The 14,835-nt window shown below is 42.0% G+C and overlaps 2 protein-coding genes across 2 annotated transcripts in view; both read right to left on the bottom strand.

The window, feature by feature from the left end:
* LOC110543371 (protein S100-A13-like) overlaps positions 1-11,437 on the bottom strand; it is a 25,208-nt gene extending 13,771 nt beyond the window's left edge. Inside the window, exon 1 of the mRNA XM_060367912.1 lies at positions 11,424-11,437. The gene's annotated coding sequence lies outside the window, so the exon portion shown is untranslated. The remainder of the gene's footprint in view (positions 1-11,423) is intronic.
* LOC132653172 (protein S100-A13-like) lies at positions 3,746-14,835 on the bottom strand. The gene is made up of 3 exons (XM_060380775.1): positions 14,649-14,835; positions 4,735-4,830; positions 3,746-3,754 (listed from the first exon to the last, which is right to left on the bottom strand). Exons 1-3 carry the CDS (start codon positions 14,799-14,801, stop codon positions 3,746-3,748), a joined length of 258 nt encoding a protein of 85 aa, XP_060236758.1. The 5' UTR covers positions 14,802-14,835.

Genomic DNA, 14,835 nt, shown 5'->3' with positions numbered 1-14,835 from the left:
CAAGTGGGATGAGTTTGCCAGGGACCTTCCAGGGGGCGTATTTCCGGAGAAAGCATATCCCCCGCCCTGTAGCTTATGCTACAATGGCGACAATGGCGTGGGTGTAGCATCTCCCCCTTTCTTGTTTTTAAGACGCAATTCAAACAAATCTCGCTCTACAGTGCGGATGGAGTGGAGCAGTAATTTAAAAAGACAAGGAAACAGGAGCACAACCGATAAAAATAATAAAATCAGGGCCCCTATCATCACTAAATAATGAATCCAATTTAAAGGATTTAGATTTTTAATTTCTGACTCTAAATGAGAAGCTAAAGAACTCAAACTTGCTTCATCCAAATGAGCCTTGCTAATAGCTGTTATATTTTTTTTGTAAACTATTTAAATCATGAGTAATATCCATATCTTTTTAAACTCCTTGTAAATGATTTTTTACCTTTTTTATTGGTCAGAAGTATTGTATGGCAAAGGCGTAACACAAATATATGAGAAGGCAGCATGGCATCGAGTTTCCATCCTCATCCTAATATTAACCATATCTTGTCCCAAGACTAAATTACCTACTCCAAAGCATTTATCTTTAAATTTTAACTTTTTATCTATACAAGGAGAAGGAAACCCATTAAGGGTCCCAAGATTAAGGGAAAGAGGATGGTGAACCAAGGAGAGGTTAAAAACCAATTATAAAACCAACTTTTTTTTTAGCCATATTGTCCCTTATTATCCCAATATAATCTATATAAAAGTAGCATTTCTTCTTAAGGGCAGCACATAAGCAGTCATCTTGACTGGAGGAGTCTTCCTTGACATCATCATCATTGTTAGGAGAAAACTCCTCATCCACTTGTTGTACCAGGTGTTTCAGTAGCCATTAAGTTGTATCCTTTTCCTCCTGTGAAAGAAACACAGACAGCTCCTCGTCCCCATATAAGTATTAGGGTCGTGTTTATGTCATTAATTTATTAAAGGATATATTTTTTTAATTTTTTATTTTACTTTAGCAAAAGTTTTCTGGCTTCTGTGTGCCAAAATCTATTTGCTGTAAATTTACCATGCTTATCCAAATTTTTTAGAAAATTTAGGTGTTTAGGGGAGTGGTTCCCCCTTTGTTTTTTGCAAATAAATCTTAATTATTTAGTGGGCATGCTCTAGCATGCCTTATCCTAGAGGATAGCAAGGTATTTTAGTTATATGAGAAACTTAAAACTGTTGACAAATCTTTTAAAAGATTTGTAAATATATTTTTTACTCCATTGTCAGTTTTAAATTGTTAAGGTACTCTTAGAACATTAAAAGCCTGTAGACAATGAGCAATAACATTTTTGCAGGTTTTTTGTTTTTTGGATTGAGGACTGCAAAAATGAATCCAGAATAGGTATTAATACATATATTTTAATTTTTTAAATTTAGGAATTATAAGCAATATTTATTTGTTAGATCTGATTTGGAACCAGTCCTTTAGGACTGACTCCCAAATGAGAAACGGGCTGAAACTGAGGACAAGTACTGTAAGCCTCAACTATACTATATGTCTATTTTTTAGTCAGCTCAAAATATTTAGATTTAACTTATAGTCTCTATCCTAGAAAAAGGCAGAGCTATGTATGTATTATCTATTTAAAATTATTTATTAAAACTTTAAAACACAGTCAATATTGTAAATGACTCTGTTATTTGTGCAGATATGTTAGACGCTTAAATAGGCATTTTTATAAGCACATATAGCAACATCAGATCTCATTATACATGGTTTTGAGCCACCATGTGGTTGCTAAGGATTGAACTCAGGACCCTTTGATGAGTAGCTAGTGCTCTTAACCGCTGAGCCATCATTAGCTCTCTCTGTTTGTGACTCTGTCATAATAAGCTTATATATGTTAAATGTTATATTTATTAGATCTCTGGCAAGTCTGAGAGCCAGTATATTTATTAAAACTTTGTCTACCCTTATTATTTGTTTTAAACTGCATCCTATAAAATAGGATGTTATAATCTCTAATTGTAATATATTTTAGATGTATGTTTTAGAATCATCTGAATAACAGAATAATACAAAACAATTTTAAACTGTATGAATTATTTTAGCCATACCAAGCCCATCAGCCAGAATTCTTTCCCCTTAAAAGAGCATAAGAAAACATTTTGCAATAAAGAACCACCAGCCTTTTAAATAAATTACAATATACTTTATAGTTTTTTTTTTAATTATACTTACCCTTTGGCTATTTATGCATACACAAACCTTTTGTAACATCCTATATACCTTTAGGTTTCTAGCTTCCTTATTTTTTTTTTCTTTAACCAGACATTCTTGCTCTAGACAAGCTATTTTTTTCTTTAATATCTCTTGCTCATTTTTTCTTTTTCTTTAGAAAATAGAAAAACTCCCATTAGTAATTTTTCTTAATTTTTTAAAGGGTGTAGAAACTGTTTTAAGGTTTTTGTTAAACTGCCCAGGAGTTATTGCTTAAAATACCTGATAAGTCTTAAAATGCTTTATAAAATTTAACTCTGATGGTCCAGGACCAAACTTAGAGGTGTTGATTTAAACTGTCTCATGTCCAAAAATATTAATATCGTCAGTTAGATTTTAAAATATCATCAATTGAACTCCAGAGATAAACATATACACACATAAAGACACAACACAAAAATCCAACATTGTCCCCTTGGAATAACCAGAATACCCAGATTAGGGGAGCAATTAAAGGCTCCTCTTTTAAACACTAGGGCGTCCCCCAGATAGATTGGAAATTCTCCAAGTTTTTTAGACCTGGAGAGCAAAACAAAATCAAAGATCAAAAACAAATAGCCGGCACATAAAAACAAAACACAGAGACAAAGACAAAATAACCATGGTACCTGCTTTTTAAACATTTAAACATATATACAGAGCATAACCATAATTTTAAAAGTCAGAACTAGGAAAACTCAGAATTTATCAGTGGACACAATTTAATTTTTAAAACTAGAAGTGGCTCCATCCCTCTGGTTTCCAAGAGCTGGCTGAAGCTGACACTGGCTGAAGCCAGTGGGAGGAGGCTGGGTAAATTGCCACTCCAACTGCCCAGCTTTGCAGCTGGCAGTGGCAGGTCTTAGGCCGATAATTAACCCCTCCATGCCTTGAGGTAAAGTCCCTAGGACAAAGGTGGAGATTAAGGTCACTTCGTCCCATGATAAGGGGATTATATTTTTATTTACTGAGAAGTCCAGACCAGCACTTCCTGGAGTGGCTCTAGGCAAATCATGGATAGTAAATTTTGGAGCTTTAGGATTGAGTAAATTTCCCAATTTACACTTTTTGTCCTCTTTTTGCTTTGGGGCTAAGAAACTGTCTTTGATCTAGTTTTTTGACTTTTTCCTCTTTTTCTCCTGTTAGAGCAGTTCCATTCTTGTGGAACTTGGATTTACATTCACTTTTCCAATGTTTCCCCTTTTTACACCGGGGACAGATACCAAGAGTAGGACCTTTCCTTGACCTCTCCTGTTTATCTTCTCCTGGACATATCTTTTGTATATGCCCAATCCTTCCACATTTAAAACATGTGGGTTTGGAGGAGTCTTTTTTCCCTCCTCCATAAGTCTTTTTAACATTGGCGCTGAACATCTGACCCTTCCTGATTCCAGCATATGTCATTGTCTTGCAGGACTGCTGGTGAGCCTGCTGTGACTCAGATTGCCCCATGCTTGATTACTCCTCTTTAACTGATCTCCTTATCAGCGGACCTGCAGTGTCCTAACGAGAGCCTTACGGTGTCTTGATGAAAAAAAGGAAAGACAAGAGAAAAAGAAAGACAAGAGAAAAAGAAGACAAGAAAAAGATTACCTGTCCCAGGTCCCTGTTCTGTTTGGGCACCACCTGCCACAGACTGGCTCCCGTCGTCCACGGGAGAACAAGGCTTTGGACAGGCAGACACGGTTTCGGCGAAGAATTGACAGACAGAGACACCTTGATGGTTTTGACTCTGCTGCAACTTTACTGAAATCAAGCTAGTATTTTTATACAAAAGGCACCTTAAAATTGGCATACTTCCAGAACATTTAGACTTTTACCAAGAATATAAAGTTTACATTTTAACTCAAAATGCAGTCAAACATAAAGCAGCACCCACAAGTAATCTTGGCCTAAAAACTTTTTGATCAGAGCAAACAAAGGAAAAGAAACCTCAAATATAGTTTCATTATTGTTAACCAGTGAAGAGGAAAGTCATAGGATCTAAGTCAGATGCCTGCCAAAGTCCCTCTCTATATCAAAATCTAAGTACACCTGTGTTAACCATCCTCCCATATGTCCTGCTTAAGATTTATGGTCTTCCTTAGGAACAAGGCACTGAAGGGAGGGGGAAACTCCCGCCAGCTGTACCTCTCATGCTATTATTTCTTAAGAAGGGGCCTATTATTATTTCACTATTCTTCATGCCTATTAATACTAAATCTAATTCATTACCTTTCTTAAACTTATTATATTTATTAAAGCCGTTAACAATCTACGAATGATAAATTTCTTTATAAAGTTAGTTGTGCTATTTCAGGTGTCACAGAGAAAGATCAAAGAATTCATTATTCCAGCCCCAGAGCCACAACTGAAGAACCATAGAAATCTCAGAACACGTCTCTTTTCCAAGTGGGATGAGTTTGCCAGGGGCCTTCCAGGGGGCATATTTCCGGAGAAAGCATATCCCCCGCTCTGTAGCTTATGCTAGTATGGCAACACTGGCATGGGGGTAGCAGCTTTACCAATTCCCCAATCAGTCTCCAGTACTCATTGAAATTCAGCTCCAAGTCCTGGTTCACATCCAAGCTCTTCATCTTCTCATCTAGAGAGCCCACATCCTAAGAGGTTAAAAGGGAAGAATTAGAACTAGGGCTCTTGAGGCAGGGAGAGAGGAAAGGACTGTCACGTGCCTTCCCTCAGAAGCGCTGACTCCCGCCCCTGGTCTGAAGGATGAGGCTTTGTCCCTTGCCTGGAAGTCCCATATCCAAGGGACAGCAGCATACACTGTGGCTGAGGGTGAACTACCGTCCTCCTTCACAAGGCACTACGGTCACAGCTGCTCAGCTGCAGCATCCTAACCTCTTCTCAATTTAGTCACCAGCCGGCAGGTCAGGAGAACAGCAAAAGTACCAGGTTATCTGGTTCTCTAGGGCGCTCTTGACAGAGTGTCTCATGGCTATGAAACCAATGGATTCTGGAAGCCTGCCTCCATGATGGAAGGATTTGTTGCCAGATAAACAATTACAACATAAACATCTTTGCTGAACAGTTGGGGGGTGTCAGATGGAAGGATACCTCACAGGCACCTGACTCTCAACACTGGGGGATCTGTGGGGAGGCTGTTTTGTTTCTTAGATGTGCTCATTTTATTTCATATGTATGAGCATATTGCCAACATGTGGTATGAACATGCACCACATACATGCCTGGTGCCCAGAAATCAGAGAGGACGGTATCTGGACAGGACTTAGAGGTGGTTGTGAGCTGCCATATAGGTGCTGGCAACTGAACCTGGATCCTTTTGCAAGAGCGCTGTGCATAATCACTAAGCCATCTCTCCAGCCCCCATTTGACTCAACATTTGGACAAAGGAAAATCTAGCCAAACAGATCTCTGGGTGACATGTCACAAATTCTTAGAAGGGTTTTTTTTAGCAGAGTCATAAGCTCAGTCATTGGACAATACTTCCTCAACCAGCAGAAGCAAAGAGTAGCAGGGCAACCAACCACTCTTAGGTCCTTGATTCCAGGCATTGTGATACTACATTATATTTTATATCATTTGATCCTCAAGATTCACTACAATGACAGTGGCCCAAGGACCTTGTCCAACAATATACTTTCAGTGTCAAGTACCCAGCTGAAGTTTGTTCACCAAGACGCGAAAAGACAAATAGGTCTTCAGTAAATAGAGGCTAAATAATAGACCAACAATCCAACAGGAAAGGCATAACAAGTCTACCTCATAGTTGAGAAGCTTAAACATCCGGAGACCAGGGACTGGTGCCAAGCACAGACGACCAGAACAGCTAGAACCTGTACTGGAGTCTAGGCTTCTTTTCCACTTTTGATTATTTTATTTTATCCTATGTGTATGGCTATTTTGGACCATGTATGTGCCTGGTGCCTGTGGAGGCCAAAAGAGGGAGCAGATCCCCTCAACCTGGAATATAGACAGTGATGAACCATCATTGAGCAACAACTCTAAATCCTGGTCTTCTGGAAGGGCAGCTGATGCTCTTAACCATAAATGGAAACCAGGGCTTCCATTTTTAGCCACTGCTCTGTATCTTTCCCCTTGGCCTGCACCCTGCACCCACCACAAACAAACAAACAAACAAACAAAACTCTTAGAAATGAGCATGGCCTGGAAGTGCAGAACAGACATTTTAACTACCTAAGAGACTGAGGCTGGAGGATGCACCTCAAGGCCTACAGAGATATTTAATGAAAGTCTGTTTCAAAATTTTTAAAAAGTCTAAGGATATGATTCAGCCCTGGACAGCCTAACACGAATGAGGCACTGGCTTCAATTTCTAATACGATACACACAAAACTATAATTAATACGTGAACTTGGTATAGTGTGGGTTTTCCTTTTCTGTGTGGAAGAGGAGAAGGAAAGGGAGAGACCGGAAGAAGAGAAGGGAGGGGGCTCCCTTGAGATATAAAGTAAAAACTGAAATTTAAAACATTTTAAAAATATATAATTAATTCATTGATTTTTTTAAAATGCAAGTTCTTCTTGCAAAAGTAAATGTGTGAAACTGGCCAGTAAAATTCTGAAAAATAAGAATTTAAGTAAATCCAAATGGGTTGTGATGCTCTTATACTCGCAGCACTTAGGAGGCTGAAGCAGGAAGAGAGCTGTGAGTTGGAGGTCAGCCTGATTTTCACTGTGAAAATGCACAGTAATGGACAGCAGGGAAGTGTGTAAAAAAAATATTTTAAGGGCTGATGAGATGGGAAATAGATGGTTCATAAGTCCAGGCCGATGAGGGCTGCATAGAGAGATCCTGTTTTAAAAGACAGAGATGAAGAGAAAAAAAAAAAAAAAAAACAAAGAAAAAGATATAAGTGTGGTGCACCATGTCTGCCTGTGCTCCCAACACTCGGGAGGAAAAGGCAGGAAGATCTCAAGTTCAAAGCCAGCCTGGGACAAACAGAGAAGCACTGTCTCAAAAATTGAAACAAACAAACAAAAAAGCAAAAAGGAGCTGGAGGGATGACTCAGCAGTTTAAGAGCACTGGCTGCTCTTCCAGAGGACCCAGATTCAGTCCCCAGCACCCACATGGCAGGTCACAACTGTCTGTAACTCTTGTTCCAGGGACCTGATGTCTATTTCTTCTGTCCCAGACCAGCATGACACAGACATGCATGCAGGCAAAACACCCATATATATCAAACAAAATAATAAATATTAAAAATAAATAAGCAAATGCTTTCTGTGCTGGTGGCATTGCCAAGGACATCTTGAACTTTCTCAGACCTGACTGACATTTTGCAACAAGTTGTGGCAAGCGTGAGCCGCTCAAAGGGACACAGTACGAGAAGGGCAAGGATTCTGTGAGACCAGGGAAAGTGAACCCATGACAGGATAAAATGGGCAGACTAAGTCTTTTTTCCTCAAAAAGAATAAAACTACCATGAAGATTACTCTAAGTTTGAGTATGTGAGCCTATTGCAGGATGCCGGCTCTTAACAGATACAAGCATTTTGAACTGGGGGTAAAAAAGAGAAAGGGCCAAGGGATGGATCCCTAAGCTGATTTTGTTATGAGTTCCAGCACAGGGTAAGCTAATACAGATGATCCAGAAGTGAGGAAAACCTGACAGTGTAGAGGAAAAAAGAAATCACTGCAGGAAAAGGTGTTCTAAGGAGGTGAGAGGGGAGGGATGCTGGTCTTAGAAGGATGACATCATCTGTGAGGACAGAAAGGAAGACAGAGTAGATGCTGACCCGGTAGGTAGACGATTTGGGGATGGAGGACGCACATAAAACCTTCTTGATGGACTATAACCTCAGTGTGTCAATTTCTCAGTGACTGGGAAAGTGATGTGGAAAGAGGCATCTGAGGAAGGAAAAATGGTGACCTATTTCACAGTTAAACACAGAACTGCATAGCTTTGCCAAGGGTTCCTTGGAGTTTGTGGTTATAGATTTGGAGTGAAAAAAGAAAATCAGCCTGTGCATGTCCCTCTACATAGACTCAGCACTACGGATGCACATGTGAAAGAATCAGACTAACCGTGTAACCTATGTTTCTTTAATTGTCTTATAACTTACATGTTCAAGTGTTAGGACCATGTTAATTAAAGCCTCTAGTGCTTTCCCAGAGAACAGAGGAATGTCAAAGTTCCTGACACTGGCCATCTGTGAGGCAGAGATAAGGAAGAGAACAAGCAGAAATCTCTACCAGGTGGAGAGAAAATCACTGGCCAGCACCTGTGACATAAACTTTGTTTGAAAACAGGGCCAAATGGCCCCAATCCTTCTCCTGAATAGCTCCTAACCATTGATCCAAAGCCTGTAGCCCCCTATCCTCAGAACAGACCCGGGAGGAGTTAATCACTCTCCCACATTTAACTGCAGCCATATCTCATATGGCAGGAAATTCCAAACTGACTTGAAGGTCAGATATTCCCCAGCTATTTAAGACAGGGCTGATTGGACCTAAGGGAGCCAAGAACCTGTCGGGAGCCGTGACTCAGCGGCCTGCTTTGATATTTTAATCTCAGCGGAGAGATGGCTTTTAGCAGGTCTTTACTAATGGCAGAGGAGAACTTGCAAGTCCATCTCCTTTTGTTTGTGACAACAGGTGGGATAGCTTGTGAGGGTTACAACTCTTCCTCAGGCTCCTTGTGCAAATTAACCTATTGTTCTGAGATGTTTTACTGGCTGGAGTAACTCCTCAAAGAATAAAGTGGTCAGAAGGCTGGAGGCAGAGGATGAGGCAGCACTTGAGACTTGCTGCTTGCTGCAGCAGTCTGCCTTTTGCAAAAGCTGTCGAGTCTGGACCTTTAAAAAGTTTCCTGTGTGCTGTGTGTTTATTTTATTAATTTTCATCCTCACACCCAACTCAAGAACCGTTCGACTCTGCCCGGCTGGCCCCGGCAAGAACCAACCAATTATTTTAAAAGTTAAATACCTCATCCAATCCTGAATTGCCAAGAATGCAACCACTGAAAATTCCTGCACCTTGTCCTTTAAAAACCCAAAGCCTTTATCTCCCAGTGCCACTCCTTGCTGACCAGGAGGGGTGACCCCATTGCACAATGGTTAAAATAAACCTCTTGCTATTTTGCATCAATGAGCTATGTCTCCTGAATCTATTCACCACTTCTGGAAATTAGGCTCATGCTGGACCTAACAGATGCAGGTGGTAAATCTAGACAGAAATTTGAGGGTAGGCGGTCCATGCCCGACAACAATACAGAGACAGAATCAGGAGGTTTGTAAGCAGGATTAGAATGATGTGTCTCAGAAGGCAAACTAAACAAGAAGATCCATGAGGAGATGAAGTTGATGGAAGGAAAGGAAAACAGAGCAGTCAAGAGACTGAAGGTCCTTGGGAAGCCAAGACACTTGTGTCTGAATCCTGACTAACACCCAGGAGGCCAAAACAGGAGACTACAAAGACTTTAAGGCTACCTTAAACTACATTTTTTGGTTTGTTTTGCTGTGTTTTGCTTTGTTTTGTTTTTTTGTTTTGTTTTGTTTTGTTGTTTGCGGCAAGGTTTCTCTATGTAGTCTTGGGTGTCCTGGTACTCACTCTGCAGAGCAGGCTGGGCTTGAACTCAGCGATCTGTCTGCCTCCAACATGATTAAAGGCATGAATGTGCCACCATACCCAGCAGGACTCAGCTTCAATTCCCCCCACCCATATGACAGTTCAAAACCACCTGTAACTCCAATACACAAGAGCTGATTTCCTCTACTGCTTTCCATGGGCACGAAGGATACATATGGAGCACACAGACTTGTTCGACGCAAAACACCCAAACACATAAACTGAAAATGGAAAACAAGATAATCTATAGTCATATTGGGAGTAGTGGCACACACCTGTAATCTCAGCCCTTGTGAAGTAGAATTAGGAGAAGCAGGAGTTTGAGGCCACCTTAAATTCAGGAGACTGTCAAAAAAGAAAAGAAAGAGAGACAGAGAGAGAGAAAGAAGAAAGAAAGAAGAAACAAAGAGAGGTAGAGAGAAAGAAAGAAAGAAAGAAGAAAGAAAGGGAAAGAAGGAATGAGAGAGAAAAAAGAAAGAAGAAAGAGAAAGAAAGAGAAAGAAAGAAAGAATGAAAAAGAAAGAAAGAAAAGAAAAGAAAAGAAAAGAAAAGAAAAGAAAAGAAAAGAAAAGAAAAGAAAAATAAGAGAAAAAGAAAAGAACAGAAGAAGAGCAAAAGAAAATCTGGGAGCTGTGTGGGGTACCACAGTCCCAGAATTCGAAAAGCTATGGCAGGATAGGCGAGCCTGGACTACATAGCAGGTTCCAGGTCAGCCAGAACTATATAGTGAGAGCCTGTCTAAAAATAAAATAAATAAATAAATAAATAAATAAATAAATAAAAATTCGGCCAGGCATGCTGGTGCACACATTTAATCTCAACACTTGGGGAGACAGTTCATTTTATGAGTTTGAGGCCAGATTGGTCTACAAAGCCAAGGCTAACAAAGAAACTCTGTCTCGGCGAGAAAAAAAAATAACACACTCTTTTCTAAAGTTTTTCAAAACAGGGATACTCTGTGTATCCCGGGCTGCCCTGAACTGGCTCTATAGACCAGGCTGGCCTCAAATTCAGAGATCTACCTGGCTCTGCTTCCTGACTGCTAGGATTGAAGGTGTGCACCACCACACACAGCCATGTTCACACGCTTGGATGGACCTGTGAATCTGCATAAATGAAGTCAAATAAACTGTTATCAAACTACGACAGCACACAAGCTCAGAGTCAGTGTTAGACTCCCCACTCACCTCTGTGGAAGGAGCCCTTCCTGAGGGAGGGCTCACAGGGAGTGGACGGTACTTACAGTTCCTAGGAGAGAAGCCTAGGGTTGGCAAAAACCCAACTGAGCTCAGGGTCAATCGGGCCAGAACCATCTTCTCTGTCCCACACCCTACTTCTGCTAACAGAGTCGGAGGGTGCTCAGTGCAAGAACCTACCCTTCTTTCCCTCCTGCCTGTGGCTGCCAAGGTTCTAGAAAAGGACTCTTCAGATTCCTCAAGCCCCAGTCAGGGCCCTCGGGGTCCAGTGAGTGAGGAAGCCTGCCTACTCATCCCTCTCATTCTGTCCTCCCACAAACAAGGAACATTGCCAGCTCTCCTAAAGCTACTTCCTGAATCTCTGCCGGAACTTGCTTACAAGCGAGAACCCCGGAGTCGATAAAGAAGGTCCCGGGCTCTTTGCTGCATCAGGGAGAGGAACTCACCAGAGCAGGGAAATAGGTTGCAGCTAGCAGAGCTGGAGCCTCTGGGCTGAAGTTTTATAAAGCTCCAGGGAAGGAGAGAGCCACTCCCAAGTCCAAAGTGTCTAGGATCTGCATCCCCTTATTCGGAGGACTTGGAAGCTATCACTGGCTGTCTCAAAACAGCCCTGTACGACCAGGACAGAGCCTGCTCAGAAGGGACCAAAGAGTCCCATCCCTCCCAAATCTGTGTCAGAGGGGCTGCTTCTGCTAATTGTAAAAATTAAATAAAACAAATACTTGAGGAGGTCAGCTCGGGAAGTCCCATCTGAGAAACCAGACCCAGCAAAAGCCGCTACAGTCCAAGGACACTCAGAAAGCCGAAGATGAGGGCCCCATACTGGAACCCTGATTGAAGTCCCTAGCTGAGTTTCAAGACAGAAGCCCTCATGGAGATGTACTGTTTGAAGAATCATAAAGAAACAGATATTTAAGACAGGGCAGATTGGACCTAAGGGTGCCCAGAACCAACCAATTATTTTAAAAGTTAAATACGTCATCCAATCCTGAATTGGCAAGACTGCAACCAATGAAAATTCCTGCACCTTGTCCTTTAAAAACCCAAAGCCTTTGTCTCCCAGCCCCCTCCCAGTGCCACTCCGTGCTGACCAGCAGGAGTGGCACTGGGAGACAAAGGCTTTGTCTCCCAAGAGACAAAAGGTGACCCCATTGCACAATGGATAAAATAAACCTCTTGCTATTTTGCATCGATGAGATCTGTTTCCTGAGTTCTCTTCACCACTTCTGGAAATTAGGCTCATGCTGGACCTACCAGATGCAGGTGATAAATCCTGACAGAAATTTGGGTGTAGGTGGTCCCTGACTGACAACAGCACAGAGACAGGATCAGCACGTTTGTAAGCAGGATTAGAATGATGTGTCTCAGAAGGCAAACTAAACAAGAAGATCCATGAGGAGATGAAGTTGAAGGAAGGAAAGGAAAACAGAGCAGTCAAGAGACTGAAGGTCCTGGGGAAGCCAAGACACTTGTGTCTGAATCCTGACTAACACGCAGGAGGCCAAAACAGGAGACTACAAAGACTTCAAGGCTACCTTAAACTACATTTTTTGTTTTGCTTTATTTTGTTTTGTTTTGTTTTGTTTAGGCAAGGTTTCTCTATGTAGTCTTGGCTGTCCTGGTACTCACTCTATAGACCAGGCTGGGCTTGAACTCAACGATCCGTCTGCCTCCATCAGGAATAAAGCCATGAATGTGCCACCATACCCAGCAGGACTCAGCTTCAATTCCCACCACCCATATGATGGTTCACAACCACCTGTAACTCTAATTCCACAGCAGCTGATGTCCTCTACTGCTTCCCATGGGCACCAAGCACACACATGGAGCACACAGACGTGTACCATACAAAACACCCATACACATAAAGTGAAAATGGAAAACAAGATAATCTGTAATCCTGTTGGGTCTAGTGGCACACACCTGTAATCTCAGCCCTTGTGAAGTAGAATTAGGAGAAGCAGGAGTTTGAGGCCACCCTTAGCTTCATGAGACAAGGAAAGAAAGAAAGAAAGAAAGAAAGAAAGAAAGAAAGAAAGAAAGAAAGAAAGAAAGAAAGAAGGAAGGAAGGAAGGAAGGAAGGAAGGAAGGAAGGAAGGAAGGAAAGAAAGAAAGATAGATAGAAAAGGAAAAGAAAAAGAAAAGAAGTAAACTAAAGGAAAATCCAGGAGCTGGGTGGGGTATCTCAGTTCCAGAATTTGAAAAGCTATAGCAGGATAGGCCAGCCTGGACTACATAGCAGGTTCCAGGTCAACCAGGACTATATAGTCAGAGCCTGTCTAAAAATAAAAAAAATTGAAAAAAAAAAAAATTCAGCCATGCATGGTGGCTCAACACTCAGGGAAACAGTTCATTTTATGAGTTAGAGGCCAGCTTGGTCTACAAAGCCAAGACTACACAAAGACACCCTGTCTCAGGGAGAAAAAAAATCACACTCTTTTTTGTTGTTTTTCAAAACAAGGATATTCTGTGTATCCCTGGCTGCCCTGAACTGGTTCTATAGTCCAGGCTGGCCTCAAATTCAGAGGTCTACCTGGCTCTGCTTCCTGAGTGCTAGCATTGAAGGTGTGCACTGCCACACCCTGCCATGTTAACACGCTTGGATGCACCTGTGAATCTGCATAAATGAAGTCAAATAAACTGTTATCAAACTACGACAGCACACAAGCTCAGAGTCAGTGTTAGACTCCCCACTCACCTCTGTGCAAGGAGCCCCATCCTGAGGGAGGGCTCACAGGGAGTGGATGGTAGTTACAGAGGATCCTCATAGACCCGGGAACACTGAGGGCAGAGCACACTGTGACTTCAGGGAGTGTTTGAGAAAGGGTCACCCTAACCTGCCTTCAAATTCTGGATCCCTCTACCTCAGCCCCCGAGTACTGGGATTACAGGTGCACATGCAAGCACCACCATGCCTGACTTATTTTTGTTAAGCCTCTATGTAGTTCTTTCTGTCAGGAAATCTCTGGGAATCCACCTCTATGTCCTGTGATATTTTGTAAAATGAGACCAGAGAGACACAGGCATGTTGGGCCTGATGAGGCCTGTTGCATCTACCTGAGCCTGGCTCAACTTTGGAGACCTGTCTTTTGCTTCTGATTTAAGAGGTGCCACTTCCGGGCAAAAGTGATTCAACATATCTGTCTTAAAATCAACCCTGCCTGGGAACTGTTACATGGAGTTTTGCCACTGGCCGACCTCTCGTTGCACTACCTAACCTTGCCCTCTAGCTCATCTTACCTAACTTCCTTAATCCTGCCTCCTGACCCAAACTTATAAAAATGAGCGTTTTATTCAATAAACGGAATTCCTGCTTCGACAGATCTCCCGGTGGTGGTTTATTTCCTGGGGCATCCGGGAAGGTCCTGGCCAATAACACTCACCACCCTGCTCAGCCATGGAGGGCATTCAGCTGAACTGGCCACCCTCCTCTCAGCTCCACTTGCTTGATATCCACCCTGCACAGGCAGACTCAAGTTCTCAGCAGCATACTTTGACAGAAGCCCACAGCCCAATGATCACACATTCCCGTTTGTGCCAAACAGCAATTTTGCTCATCTAGTTTTATAAACACACACACTTACCTGAGTTGAGGAAACACAGAACCATGTACACATGCAGTCATCACCTGGCATACATAGAAAACCTCAGTCCTACAGACCTCTACCAACCTTGAACAAATGAAGCAGCTGCTGGATGACCAGTTTCTTAAATGCATTGAAGCTTAGTCTGGGAGCTAGTTCTTCCACCACTCCAATAATGCGGAACTTGTTGATTATGGTCTCAATGGCCGCCTCCCGTTCAGTCAGCGGCTCTGATGCCATCAGTACGCCAAAGAAGGAGCTGATGTCCTCACAG

Source organism: Meriones unguiculatus, chromosome 1 (genome assembly GCF_030254825.1).
Source record: "Meriones unguiculatus strain TT.TT164.6M chromosome 1, Bangor_MerUng_6.1, whole genome shotgun sequence".
NCBI classification, from domain to species: domain Eukaryota; kingdom Metazoa; phylum Chordata; class Mammalia; order Rodentia; family Muridae; genus Meriones; species Meriones unguiculatus.
Note: the sequence above shows the minus strand (reverse complement) of the source record. Positions and strands in the feature narration are given on the sequence as shown.

Coding starts and splice junctions, on each gene's coding strand:
- LOC132653172 (XM_060380775.1), bottom strand. CDS start 14,801: ATGGCATCAGAGCCGCTGACTGAACGGGAGGCGGCCATTGAGACCATA. Junction 4,831..14,648: donor AGCTGCTTCATTTGTTCAAG/GTTGGTAGAGGT, acceptor TTAACCTCTTAG/GATGTGGGCTCTCTAGATGA.